Genomic DNA, 14573 nt, shown 5'->3' with positions numbered 1-14573 from the left:
AGCTGTCCTGTCTCCCTCCTGCACCTCCCTGTTGCCAACTCCCTTTCTCAGAACTCGGTGAGGCAGAGGGGCAGGAAGCAGAAGGAGGGCTGCCGTCTGGGTTTCTGTCAAAAACGTCCCATCACCGTGCACGCACGCACTTTCCCGTTTCACCCACCCACTCCCAAGAGGAGATCCGTGCTGTCTCACTGAGACAGTCATTGTGGCCAAAGGACTTGGACAGCGCTGGTGGATGGACGAGACCTCGTAGGAGAACATCTGTTTGATCAGCTCTTCACAACCAGCCTGCTAGGCCTGTGTCACGAGCCCAGTGCCCAGACAAGGCACGTGAGGCTCAGCAACACTGACGTACCAGGACGAGAGGATCCTCCCCAGGGGGCCTTCCCGGGGACCTCTCCCCAACTACTGGGCGCGCTGTCGGCGCAGCCCTGGAATAACCTAGGGGCCTTGTTTACCTCCCAGCGACGGTCGTTGGTGAAAATCTCGTCGTTGGCCAGGTCCAGCTGGTTCCACTCCAGCAGCAGCTTGAGCTGTCCATTCCAGTTGTCCTTGTCTTGCTCGTTGGTGCTGAAGGCTGTGCGGGGGAAGCCAGAGGAGACCCAGAGAGAAGAGTCAGACCCGTTGCGTGAGGCCGCTATCAGAGCCATGGTCAGAGGCAGCTTCGAGAGTGTCCTCTTAGACGCTCGGAGCTGCCATTTCCATTCAATTGCAGTCATTCTTACCCCCATTTCAAAGATCCTGAAGTACAGAAAGGATCAACTGAGGCTAACAGTGTAACTAGGGGATACATAGAGTCCATGATTTGACAATGGTTTAACTTAATGATTTTTTAACTTTCAGACAGTAGAGAAGTGTATGTACAGGACCACTCTGTTTCTCACTTTCAGAACAGTATCCAATGAACTATGGCCGACGCTTCATTACAAAGTAGGCTTTCCATTAGACGGCTTTGCCTAGCTGTAGGTGAGTGCGAGTGTTCTGAGCACGTTAGGGGAGCCAACACTGGGCCAGGATGTTGGGAAGGTGTACTCCAGGCATTCAAGTTAGGATATGTTCAGTTCTCGATGGGTTAAGCAGGAGCAAACCCAGCATAAGTCCAGGAGCATCAGTGTTGAGATTTCTCCCAAGATTCGGCTTCCACAACCATTCTATTCCAAGGGCTGAATCTGTATGTGAGTCTGTGACAGTGATAATCCCTCACGCAGTAACATCCTTCCTGTCTTTTCCAGTATTTTCTGTGTCTGTTTATCTGAGCAGATATGACTCCACTTGAATCAGGACCATTCTAGCCAAATTTCTGGCAAGCACAATCAAAATTCTAGTGGGTGATGGATGCTTGCACTGCATCTGCCGCGTGCCTGGTCCTCCTCATCATACTTTGCCTAATTAACCAAGCTGTTCAACTCCAAATAGGCTTTGCCAAGGATCTACTTATTACAGGTTATATTCCCTTTGATGGTTTTCTTTTTTTAAAAAACTTTATTTAATAAATATAAATTTCCAAAGTACAACTTCTGGATTATAGTGGCTTCCCCCCCCCCATAACCTCCCTCCCACCCACAACCATCCCATCTCCCACTCCCTCTCCAATCCCATTCTCCATCAAGATTCATTTTCAATTATCCTTATATACAGAAGATCTACTTAGTATTTACTAAGTAAAGATTTCAACAGTTTGCACCCACACAGATACACAAAGTATATAGTACTGTTGATGGTTTTCTAACACAGTAAAAATCATACATAAGAATTGTAAGCCCGAGTTTCTTTTTTTGTTTGTTTGTTTTTTAGATATTTATTTATTTATTTGAGACATAGAGTTGCATACAGAGAGAGGGAGAGACACAGAGAAAGGTCTTCCATCCGCTGGTTCACTCCCCAAATGGCTGCAACAACCAGACTTGGGCCAACACGAAGCCAAGAGCTTCCTCTGGGTCTCCCACATGGGTGCAAGGGCCCAAGGACTTGGGCCATCTTCCACTGCATTCCCAGGCCATAAGCAGAGAGCTGGATCAGAAGAGGAGCAGCTGGGACATGAAACCACACGCACATGGGATGCCAGCACTGCAGGTGGAGGCTTAGCCTGCTACACCACAGCGCCGGCCCCAGCCTGAGTTTCATTCATAAGCTTTGGGAGATTTGTAAACCCCTGAAAATGAATGCAACATTATTTATCTGTGTGGCATGTGTGTTTCCACACATGTGTCTCCAGGACAAAAACACACAGTTTTGTCACATTCTCAAAGCAGTCCAACACTAAAAAAAAAAAAAAAAAAAAATCTTTTTTTTTAAACCACTGTTAGAAATAGCTCTTTGGAGAGTGCTTTGATCTTATTTGACCAGTATTTTAATGACATAAAAATTCTTATTCTATCAGGGAGATGCACCTCACCAAGTCAATAACAGTTAGTTATTCTGGATTCCAACTGAGGATAGAATTAAATGAAAGATTACATTTCAGTAAAGCTATTTTTACAAAAAGTCATGAAAAGCCACGGACAGCAGCTCAAAGCTGACATTTGAAAAGGCACTGCCGTACTCACCTTTGTACAGTGCATAGGATATGGCATTGCTCACAATCTCATCCCCAGCTTCTTCCATTTTAATAACTGTTAATAGGTGAGAACTTTCAAGAATTTCTTTGAGCTGGCAACATTGAAAGAAAAAAATTATCAGCCAGTTTTCTTCAGCATAAATTTCCCTCCTTAAACCTATTGGGGATTTCCAGGTCTCCCTCGTTCCTGGACAATGCCTACACCCACAGCTTCTAGTGTCTAAATTATCATAATGACCACCACGGGGGTCAGGCATTCGTCATACGACAGCACACATAGCAAAAAGCCCCTAGCAGAGAGACTAGATGTGTGTGTGAGAGAGACAGACAGATAGACAATGCTTGGGACATGGTAGACGCTCAATTGTTGAATGAGTAAATTAACAAAGGAAGGCAAGAGAAGACCATAGAAACCACCCAAATGTAGTCCCAAAGATTAAGTAGACATAAAACAGTCAGAAAGAAAAGTTCCATTGGAAACGAGAACCAAAAGACTCAGTGACTAATAAGGAGATAAAGACTTTGCTATATTAGCCTTGGTGATGCTTCTACTATGGTTAATTCTAAAGCTTTTTCAAAATGAAAGAGTGCCTTAATTCCATAGGTAAGCCTGGTGAGAGCTTGGTGAGGGATACACTTACTCTCTCTCTCTCTCTCTCTCTCTCTCTCGGAGAAAGCAAGTTTAGTTTCAGTTAGATTGAGTTCTGTGTGATGGTGGGTTTTCTTGGAAACAATTAGAACAGCAGAAGTCTCAGGAAGCACGAGTGAGAAGCCTTGGGGTCTGGTTGTTGGAAAGAAGTAGACTAAGGAGAGCTCTTGGATTTGAAAATTAGGTGAGCTTTTAAAGCCCCAGTTTCTTGGAAAAGGTAATTGATTCAGAAGACACAGCACTCAGGACATGATGAGGAAGTAAACAAAAACTGCAGAAAAACACAAACCAGGGGGATTTTGAGGCAGAGGGTAGGTGGAAGAGGATGAGAGCAGAAAGGCAAAGAGTCTCTTCCCCACTTCTGCAGCCTCCATTCGGGCTGAAGGAAAAGGTCCAATCATAAATGAGGGGTTAAAAGGAGGGGTCCAGGTCCCAACATTACGGTGCACAAGCGCGGACAGGCAGTGCTAAACAGGTAAGACATCTTCTCCTCTGAGATTAAAAAAAAAGTGGGGGAGAAGAAAAAATGAAAATGGACACAGAGCAAACCAAGGGTCAGAGAGATGGCCACAGGGACCCACTATAGACCCCGGCATTCTCCAGTGCTGTTCTCCCACTCCAACCAACGTGAGCTTTCCTGGACACAGCCTTGGGCACACGGCCCACCCCACACACTCAAGCCTTCCAGGGGAATCCCGCTGCCTTTGAACACAGGCTCAGGAAGTCCTTCATGAGCTCATCAGATCCACTCACACATCTGCCCTCCCCGTCTCCTTTCAGTTCCTAGACTTAGCTGCCTTGACCAAGTGCAGCGTCTCAAGTAGAAATACCAGGTGAGCAGTCACTAGAGCTCCATTTAACGCCAGTGCTACGGAAAGAAGGCTTGTCCGGACCTTTAACTCCTGGATTTTGGATATGAGCCCTTAATCCAAGACGAACGTATTTCCTGATCATTCTGATCACACTGCTCCATCGCGACTCCTGGCTAACTGTCCTCTGTATGAAATCAAGTCAGGCCAGGAGAGCCCCACTTCCTATCTTTACTAACTATGGCGGCCAAGGAGTCCACGTGGACTTTCTCATTACTGCCCAGGCTTCCCTTAAATAGCAACAAAGGGAACCAGGAGGAAGGAGAAATTATCTTCACTATTCCAGGATCTCAATTTATTTATAAGCTGATTATTCAAAATCTCACAGTCTTTATACCAAATCCAACCTTCAACTCTCATGAGGAAATGGGCTCTGTGATTAAAACGACCTCCTTGCTGGTGGCAAATCTCCAGGGACAGCACCTGCTCCTAAAAATAGCCAAATGTCAAAGGCCATTTGTGAATGAGCTGATGGGAGTATAACCCATCGACACAAACGGGAGCTTTCTAACGGACTGAGCCGCGGGGAAAATGCAAGCCACAGATCATCAGCAGTCATGAGACAAATGAGGGAGCACAGCACTAGTGTGTTAAAATGCTTTTCTCAGCTTAGCAACAAGAAGCGCAAGCATTCTGGAGAGTCCACACTTCTTACAGGGCCCGACAAGGAAGATGAGGATTGCAAGAGACGTAGACTCCAGTTGGAGTCTGAATTCTGAAAACATCATCACCAGGGGCTCCTGTCCTGCCCACACCAACACAGAGGAAACACAGGGGCACATGTGTTGACATCGTGGCATCAAAGCTTTGAATTTCAACCCTGTACGAGGAAACCCCTATGAGGAACGGACACTCCGGGAGTCACTGACCCTCTCTAAACTGCGATCACCCCCAGGCCACCTGTGAGGACCAGAGCAGAATCCGAATGAAGCCCCGGCAGCTGCTGGCGGAGGTAGGGCTTAGAGGGAGTCGCCCCCCACTCCCCGCCCCGGCAACCTGGTTTCCTCTCTCAACCCTCCAGGGTGGGGCCCCCAACGCACCCATCTGATCCAGCTGTCGGTCTCCTCCTCCGGCAGCCGGGACACGGTGCGGGGTAGGAAGCGCACCAGCTTCTCCTTGACGGTGGAGGAGGCCAGGGCGTCCTCCACCTCCACCAGACTGGCAATCACATCCGCGATCTGCCCCGAGCCTTCCACCACCACACAGGGGATCTTGCTTTTGATGGAGGTGTTGATGGCCTGGGAGGGGGCGAGAGGGGGAACAGTGAGACACAAGGGAGAGACACAGATGCTGGGCGGCCCCCGCTGAGAGTGAACTCTAAATCCAGCTGAAGAACAAACAGCTGACTCTCCTGCGCTCTCTGCTCTGGGGCTTCGATTTCAAGCCAGAAGCAAACCAAACGCCGGCAGTGGCTTGTTGAGGAGCAGGAAAAGCCAGCCAGCTGTGCAGCATCCTCAGACAACAATGTCCACGGAGGACACGTGACGGGCTTGCGTTTTTAAAGGACTTTAACTCAGCCCCGTGTGCAAAACCGACAGCTCCAAAACCTGACATGATATATGAGCAACGACCACAAGGCCAGCACATCACATGACCATGGACGGCGTGTGGGATGGAGGTGACCGACACTCAGTGATGGGTTGCTGTCCCAGGTCCTTGCCCCTGAGGTAAGAATTCAAAGCACAGGTACCCATATACATATTTCACAACAGACAGCGTGATTTATTTAACAATCAGGGAATAAACACGCATTCACGCATGAGCGTGCGCCACCCCACACGAAGAAATGCCCTGGCTCCCGGCTTCAGATTGGCCCAGCTCTGGCGGTTGTGGCCATTTGGGGAGTGAACCAGTGGATGGAAGACTCTCTCTCTCTCTCTCTCTCTCTTTCTGTAACTCTCTCTCTCAAATAAATAAATAAAATCTTTTTTTAAAAAAAGAACAGAAATGCAGTTGCTTCCAGGATAAATGGCTATCACACGTTCATCGCATTTATTGCCTTTATCCTAACTGCAGAGGTTGGCCCAGGGGATCGGGTTTTCAGGACGTGAGCACGGTGCATGATGAAGCGATCCATCCACACACAACAGAGAAGCCGAGAGCCACCTCCGTTAGGACTGAATGCGCCCTGAGAGAAGACACAGGGCAGGGGGCTCCCTGTGTGTCTGGCTGCCTGAGCCCAAGCCTGGAGTGGGGAAGGAGAGCTGCAGAGACCCTCGCTCCCTGCCCCCGCTCTCCTAGCCTGCTGTTCCGTGGATCGTGAATTGGCTGAGCAGACACTGGTGGGAAACCCTGGGGAAACACAGCACGACACTTCCACTGCTTCTGATCTTTCTTGCCACCCTGGGCCAAAACTCTCCACCTCAAGTCTAAAAGTTTTTTATCCCTTATGATTTTTTTATTTTAAGGAATTTATTAATGCATTGGGTATCGCCCACAGCAAATACACAATTACTACAACACTATTCTCATGGTAATGTGATATTAATACAAAGAGAGCAGATTCCATATAGCTCACAGCTACAATTCTAAGAATACGATACCTCCCTCCCTCCTACCTTCCCTCCCTGCCATCCCTGTTTTTCTTCCTAATTTTTTAAAATTTTTGAGATAACATTTTAACTTACAATATGGTCAAAGACTTAATGCTCCACTAAATAGAGTTAAAGGAGTAAAAAGACCACAACTCAGCAGGAATACAGGCAAGGGCTCTAAACAATAACCAAATGAAAAGATGTCCATTTCACTCCTGTACAGTACATTTTAAAATAATCACGGGTCATTAAAACCAAGGGAACACAGGGAGCCATCATCCAGTTATGTTCTCTCCATTGCTTCCTCTGTTAGATGGCTACTTTCTACACTTGATCTTAGCCAAAAGGCTGAGAAGTGATATGGCTACTTTTTGAGCATTTGTTTTTTATCACTTCACATTGAAAAAAAAAAACAAAACAAAACAAAAAAAAAACTCGCGCTGATCCAAAGCCAGGAGCAAGGTGCTTCTCCTGGTCTCCCATGCGGGTGCAGGGCCCAAGCACTTGCCTCCACTGCACTCCCGGGCCACAGCAGAGAGCTGGCCTGGAAGAGGGGCAACCGGGACTAGAACTCAGGGTGCCAGCGCCGCAGGCAGAGGATTAGCCTATTGAGCCATGGCACCGGCCAAAATGCTCCATTTCTAAAAAGCACACAAATGGCTGGCTGCAAGCAAGATGAACTTAGTGTATCCACAGGTTTCTCAACCATAGGTTCAACCAACTTTAGACTGAAAATATTTGAAAAGAAAAATTGTGTCTAGACTGAGTATGTACAGACTTTCCCCATCATCATTATTTTATAAACACCAAAGTAAAAGCCATTTTGTATGCGATGTCATACATAACCTAGAGGTGATTTGGTGTATGTGGGAGCAGGTGCACAGCTTGTGTGTCAGTCCTGAGGACCCGAGGACTTCCTACCCAGGGGGTCCTGGGGCCGTCCTGAGGAACAAGGGGACAATCGGAATCTCAGAGACTGCCCAGAGGGGCTGGGAAGCCGATTCTTGCTCAGCTGTCCAATGCTGCAGGTGCAGAGTCCCCCAGGAGGCCAGCATCTGGGATTCCTCCGTGGGGAGTCCCTGCGTCACCAGGAGACACCTGGATGACAGCCTGGGGACATCTGACCTGGGGGAGACCTCCATGCGGGCGGGGCGGCCACAGCTCTCCAGTACGCACGCTGGCTCCCACCTTTCCGTCTCAGGAATTCAGGCCAGCTCTCCTCTTTGGCAGATTAACATCAAAGTTAACTCTAAGACACAGGCTACTCACATCACTTCAAATACTCTCCCAGACTGTCTCATCTGGCGAGCAACCTAACTGGGTAGGGACGAGCACATGGAAGAAAAACACCCCCTACTTGCTACAATAATCAGTTAGGTTAGATTTGATGCCCCAAAGCCCTGAAAATACAGATTTGTTGGGTAAGTTTGTTCATCGATCTTCTAGAAAGCTAAACCAGAACTTACTTTCAAAGTCTCTCTTCCACCTCCTTGAGCAAAACACACAATAGGGATCTTGCCACCATAGTTGGAATCTGTAAAACATGCAAAGTAACATTAACTTGGGGTTCAACAGCGAAACTCGCCTCCCTCAGAAGAGTGCACTGGGGCTTCTGCCCCATGAGCTCAGTGTGCGAGGGAGTTAGCCGCTCATCTCAGGACGGGAACTTGCCTACCACTGATCACAGTGGATGCGCCTGTGCCCCAAACCAATGCTGTGATTTGTCACTGATATTTAACAGTCCCAAAGTCTGTGCACGCTTTACTTCTGCTGATAGAAATGAGATGAAGGTCTGGGCCAGTGCAGTGGTGTAGCGGGCCAAGCTTCCACCTGTGGTGCCAGTATCCCATACAGGCACCAGTTCGAGTCCCGGCTGCTCCTCCTCCAATCCAGCTCTCTGCTGTGGCCTGGGAAAGCAGCAGAAGATGGCCCAAGTCCTTGGGCCCCTGCACCACATGGGAGACCTGGAGGAAGCTCCTGGCTCCTATCTTGGGGTCAGCTGAGCTCCGGCTGTTGCAGCCAACTGGGGAGTGAATCAGTGGATGGAAGACCTTTCCCTATCTCTCCCTCCCTCCCTCCCTCCCTCCCTCTCCCTCCCTCCCTTCCTCCCTCCCTCTCTCTCTCTTTCTCTCTCTCTCTCTGCTCTCCTTCTCTCTCTGTGTAACTCTGACTTTCAAATAAATAAATCTTTTAAAAAAGATTCCCTCCTTCATTTGAACAATCCTATGTTCTCCTGCACAGTTATCCCAACGTGGAAGGAAGATGAGAGGGAATCTCTCCAACAAGTCCGAGTCCCTGTTTCAAAGTCTATCACAAAATCACAAGCTAATCTGCTTCCCCCACAGAACACATTTCAACATTGTGTCCACAACAAGAGAAAATGTTTGCCACTGACCACGAAAATAAAGACTCCATCCCTTGAAACCAGTGTTTTAGCTGATTCCACCCCATTGCAGTAGCCAAGACTCAAAAAAAGTAAACATCTGGTTGTTAAACAAGTGGGCGATTCGTTTATCATTTCTACCCTAGAGGCCTGTCTGCCCTTGTGGGTTTTATTTGTTCTTAAATAAAGTCTAGCAGGAGAGACAGCAGGCTTTCTACCCTGTAAACAGGAGTGGAAGAAGTGCCTGTGGCAGGAGCTCTCCTGGTCTGCACAAGGAGGAAACAGCAGCTCTCCTTTGACAATGAAAACACCCCCCCAACCCCGGGGTGGTGGGCCTGGGAGCGGGGGCACACCATCCCTCGCTGAGTAATGCAGTGACCTCTAGAGCCCAGCAGCTGGTGCCATTGCGGTGCCCAGCGTCCCCCTCCCGCACTCTGACCTTGAATGGTGCGCTCCGAGATGTACTTCTCCAGCTGGTTGCGCAGCTTCGCCTCCACGGTGGGGTGCCCGTGACAGCCGTTGTCCACGAGCAGCAGGTGGGTGTGGTTGTTGTCCAGGATGTACAGAGGGTCTCTTTTGAAATCATCCATAATGTACTGGGCTGAAAAATAGCCCTGGGAAGGGCAGGGGGGGCTGGTCATTGAGATTTGCTCTGGTGCCCAAGACGCACGATGGCATTTTTGCAGGTTCTTCCAGAAACGCATCCTCTGGGTGACAATGTGCTCCCCTCCCCCAAGTCCATAAGGGGCCTTCCAGGGACCCAAGAGGACAGGTCTCCTCTGGACCATGAGAAACGAAATACTCGCCCGTTGTCACATCAACAGCCAGTGAGTGTGGAAGGATCAGATTCCCGATCCAGTTCTCTCATTCATCATCCTGAGCTCTTTTACATCAATTCACTAAAATGAACAGCACTTAGGACAGTGTGTGTGTGCATGGGTGTGTGCAGGTAGGGGGAGACACTGATGTACACACATACATACCTGTCCAGAATCTATCCTATGCCAGGACTTGTGCTAGAGTCTAGGGATTAGCAAATAAATGAAACGGGGTCTTGGCTCCTAGGAAGTACGTGGTGACCGGACGATAAAAAGAAGGAATTAAGTAGATACTTCATTCCCACATCACTGGGGCATGGAGGGAGGAACCCTAAGAGGTGTTCGCAATCCCAAGGTCAGGGCTGCACGAAAAGGTGTTTCAACTTGAACTCCAGCAACAAAATGTAAGCTTAAAACTCAATGGGGGGAGGAAGGCTGTTGATTCTACTGATCTCAAATATAAAATCAGTACAGAAGCAGAATAAAAAGTAAAATGTGTTGTAGTTCGATTCTCTGAGTAGTTCTAGCCCATCTGGATGTGACAGAGGAGTTCTTATCTGCCAGACGGGCACAACCAGGAGCTTGAAGGAGCAGCCTACAAAGTTTTCCTGGAGTGAATAATCCCCATTTCACTCACACTCTCCCGGAACCTTGATTCCAATCTCTCTACAAGGAAAGAACCACAATAGGAAAAAGCCAAACACCAAGCCCCCTAATGAATAAGAATATAGAAAAAAAGCCTGATAAGTCATTGGCTACTAAATGCAGCAGGGTTAGTTAGGAGTAACTGGTGTTGCTTCCAAGATTCAGCCCACAGGTTATCCAGTCCATGAGGTTACATCAAATAACCCCAGATGCAAAAAACACTTAATTATCTCAATTTGAAAAATTATAAAATAAAGAAGATAAACTAGAACAAAAGGATGATGCCTTGTGATGCATTTTCTATGTATGTACATTGAACCTTCAGCAACGTCCTATTTGCTAGAACTATCCCCATGATCATGACGTCAGAGAGCCTGGGTGCCTGTCACAGAATCTGCAACCATCACTCTCCCCTAACACTGCACTGTCTGGACGGCACAGCCAAGACAGGGCAGTTACATGGAGGAGCTGCTTTAAAACTAACGTTTCCCAGTGACATGGATGCAAACCTAGAACACTCAGAAACACTGTAAGAATTAGGAAGAGCCTACTAAAGTGACTGATTCAAAACAACAATTAAAAATCAATATATTCAGGCCGGCGCCGCGGCTCACTAGGCTAATCCTCCGCCTTGCGGCGCCGGCACACCGGGTTCTAGTCCCGGTCGGGGCACCGATTCTGTCCCGGTTGCCCCTCTTCCAGCCCAGCTCTCTGCTGTGGCCAGGGAGTGCAGTGGAGGATGGCCCAAGTCCTTGGGCCCTGCACCCCATGGGAGACCAGGAGAAGCACCTGGCTCCTGCCATCGGAACAGCGCAGTGCACCGGCCGCAGCGCGCTACCGCGGCGGCCATTGGAGGGTGAACCAACGGCAAAAGGAAGACCTTTCTCTCTGTCTCTCTCTCACTGTCCACTCTGCCTGTCAAAAAAAAAATCAATATATTCATACACACTAGCAAGAATAAAAATGAAACTGAATAAAAAGCCCATGTACAACAATACTAAAGGTATAAGAGCTCCAGGAATAACCTTAAGAAGAAATATGCAGGACTTGATCGTGAAAACTGTGAAACTTTCCTGAAAGATGTACATTTGCCTAACCTGAGACAGGTCATATTACTGGAGGTCTTGGTATTATAACAATTTCAGTTTTTCCAGTGTCACATACAGGCTTAACATGAATCTATCCAGTGAATGCGTGGTTGTGTTGTTGTATGTTATATCTAGTGATTGTGCCTTGGCAAAGGGGTTGTAACATTCAAATGAAAAAATATGTGGCTACCAATAGCCAAAAGAATAAAATTGAAAAACAAGAATAACGAGTATCAGCTTGTGCTATCCTTTTTAAAAGGGCATAGAAAACACTATTGTAATTTTCAAAGTGTAATAGTGACTCAAAAAAACAAAAACAAAAAAAAAAACAGTTGATGGGAGCTGAGGAAACAAAACTCTGAAAGAGATGCCCAAAAACAGTCTGACATCTCCGTGTTCGCGAGGTGCCCCTGTGCCAGCTCAGCTACATCTGGCTCTGATTCAACCAAGCCCGCCAGCCTGGACCCTGCATTGAAGTCAGAAGCAAAAGCCCCACGGGAAGACCGTCACGGCGGCCATCAAGGACAGCTGGTTTCAGCTTGTACAACACTCCAAATGCTCCCATTCGGGGAAAGCAGTACAGAAGCAAAAACCAGACGCAACCTCAGAAGAGCTCACTGCACAACGACCCTGTCGTCACCCAGCAATAGGAGCAAAACCAGGAAAGGAGTAAAAGCTAGCGCCATCATTCTTCTGTAAAAGTGACACCTGCTTATTTTATGAAATGTGAAAACCCAGCATGTAAGTGGGAAATGAAAACCATGCTTGATTCCGTGGTAATAATTACCCTCGAGATTTTAGCTCTTCATTCTCAACAGTCAGATAGAGAGAGAGAGATTGCAGATGGAGACAGATAGATGACAGATACAAGTCAACAATAAATATTTTCCACACTATCAAAACATCTTTTGAAATAGTATTTTAAGGGATGGCACTGTGGCCCAGCAGGTTAAAGCCCCGGCCTGCAGTGTCGGCATCCCAAATGGACAACGTTTCGAGTCCCAGCTGCTCCACTTCCAATCCAGCTCCCTGCTAATGTGCCTGGGAAAGTAGCAGAGGATGGCCTAAGTCCTTGGGCCCCTGCACCCACATGGGAGACCCAGAAGAAACTCCTGGCTCCTGGCTTTAGATTGGCTCAGCTCTGGCCGTTGTGGCCATCTGGGGAGTGAACCAGCAGATGGGCAATCTCTCTCTGTCTCTGCCTCTCTCTGTAGCTCTGTCTTTCAAATAAATAAAATAAATCCTAAAACAATCATCTTTAAAAAAAGAAAAATATTATTTTAATAGCTCCATAATTTTCCCTCATATTTGTATAGAAATCTACCTGAATATTTCCCTACCATGAATATTACCAGATATTTATGTTTAGTTCAATTCTTGGCTATTATAAGAAATATTTTAGTGACTATCTTCATCTAAGTATTAAAATCCCAAGGCAAGCATTTGGTGCACAGTTAAGACATACTTGGGAGGCTGGCATCCCATACCGAAGTGCCTGGGCTTGAGTTCCGACCCTGTCCCTGCGCCAACTTCGTGATAATGTGCACCCTGGGAGGCAGCAGGTGATGGCTCCGCTGGTCCCTGCCGTCCATAAGGGAGACCTCGATGGAGCTCCTGCCTCCTGGTGTCAGCCTGGTGCTCCCAGATGTTGTGGGCATTTGGAGAGGGAGCCAGTGGGTGGAAGATGGATCTCTCTCTCTCTCTCTCTCTCTCTCTGTCTCTTAATTAATATTCTAAAAATAAAATACATTAATATTAAATTCTCTAGTGATGTGTTTACAAGTATGATTCCTGGACCCAGAGTGAATAGTAAGTAGTTTCCAAGTTCTTGACATATTTTCAAATGATTTTCTAGAAATCTGCTCTTTCTACAGAATTTTTAAAGATCTCATGCTTCTGTATTTATTGGAAGGCTATGAATAGTTTTTTAAATTAGCAATTAGCACACTATTTTTTAAATTTCTGGCTGAACCCATCTGACCCAAAGTAATCTGGGAGATGATTTTTTTTTATTTACTTTAACCTCATGCAGTGATAATTCTTTCATTCAGATTTTCTAGCTCTTCTTGAATCAATTTTGCAAAATTATAATTTTACAGAAAAATGTCAATTCTCATGAGGTTTTCCATTTTGAATGTATATGTGGCAACCTCATACTTTTTCTCAAGATGTTATCCAGTTTTATTTCTCAGTTCTATTTATTCCTTAAATTGTTAAAGCCATTTCCAAGATTAAAAGAGATATCTCTATTTTTTATATTTTTATTTAATTTTTTGGCTGAATATTATTTTTTTCCTTCTGCTCTCCATGAGATTGTTGGTGGTGTTTCTTTTCCAACTCATTAATTTGGATATTATAGTGATTAAAGGTCTATGAGCCATCTGTCACTTAGTAGAAACGTGAATTAGGGATGTTCATCAGTTCTCTGTCTCTTCTATAATGAGAAGGCAACAGTCATAACTTCACAGGTTTGTTGTAAAGAGTAAATTAATATGCAAAACACTTGGATTAAACCTGGTACAAAGTAAATGCTATTATTGGAAGCTTAGACATTGTCATTATGATTATTATATTATTTATCGACTGTAATTTTACGAATAAAGGTGAGTGGCTATGCATTCACCCTTCAGCTTTGGACATTTTTTGTCAACGTAGATTGACATATGTTACTCCTAAAACGTAATGGCCTCATTCGAATTTATTTTCTAAGCGATTTGAGATTACATTTTGGAAAGTCCCGGCTTGACCTCATGCTCATTTGCCAGGTTTTTAATTGTTTCTCCCTTAAACTCCACGTGATTGGCAGTCCCTGTTTAATATTTGCATATTCAGCTCAGACTTTGCTCGTTGGCAGAGAAAGAGCCCTCTGAATGACCCTCGGGGAAATTCTGACGTCTTTGGGGTCCACTTCAGGGGTTAAAACACACGTTTTCAAAGTCACTCTTGTGGCTCACAAAGATCACTGCAGGGGGGATCATTCACACCAAGGAGACCCCGGTGCCCATGACAAACACGCTGTCCCACCCAGCCTGC

General features: G+C 46.5%; 1 protein-coding gene across 4 annotated transcripts in view; it reads right to left on the bottom strand.

Annotated features, from left to right (window-relative positions):
• The window catches only part of TRPM8 (transient receptor potential cation channel subfamily M member 8), a 138710-nt gene that overhangs the window by 55826 nt on the left and 68311 nt on the right, over nt 1-14573 (bottom strand). For all 4 annotated transcript variants that reach the window (XM_062193735.1, XM_062193756.1, XM_062193745.1 and 1 more), the window contains 5 exons: nt 9429-9603; nt 8073-8140; nt 5113-5310; nt 2544-2646; nt 456-574 (listed from right to left, as the gene is read on the bottom strand). In XM_062193735.1, coding sequence (XP_062049719.1) covers nt 456-574; nt 2544-2646; nt 5113-5310; nt 8073-8140; nt 9429-9603 — 663 coding nt within the window. The remainder of the gene's footprint in view (nt 1-455; nt 575-2543; nt 2647-5112; nt 5311-8072; nt 8141-9428; nt 9604-14573) is intronic.

This window comes from Lepus europaeus, chromosome 1 (assembly GCF_033115175.1).
Source record: "Lepus europaeus isolate LE1 chromosome 1, mLepTim1.pri, whole genome shotgun sequence".
Classification (NCBI taxonomy): Eukaryota; Metazoa; Chordata; class Mammalia; order Lagomorpha; family Leporidae; genus Lepus; species Lepus europaeus.
The sequence above is the reverse complement of the archived record's forward strand: the minus strand, read 5'-3'. Positions and strand labels throughout refer to the sequence as shown.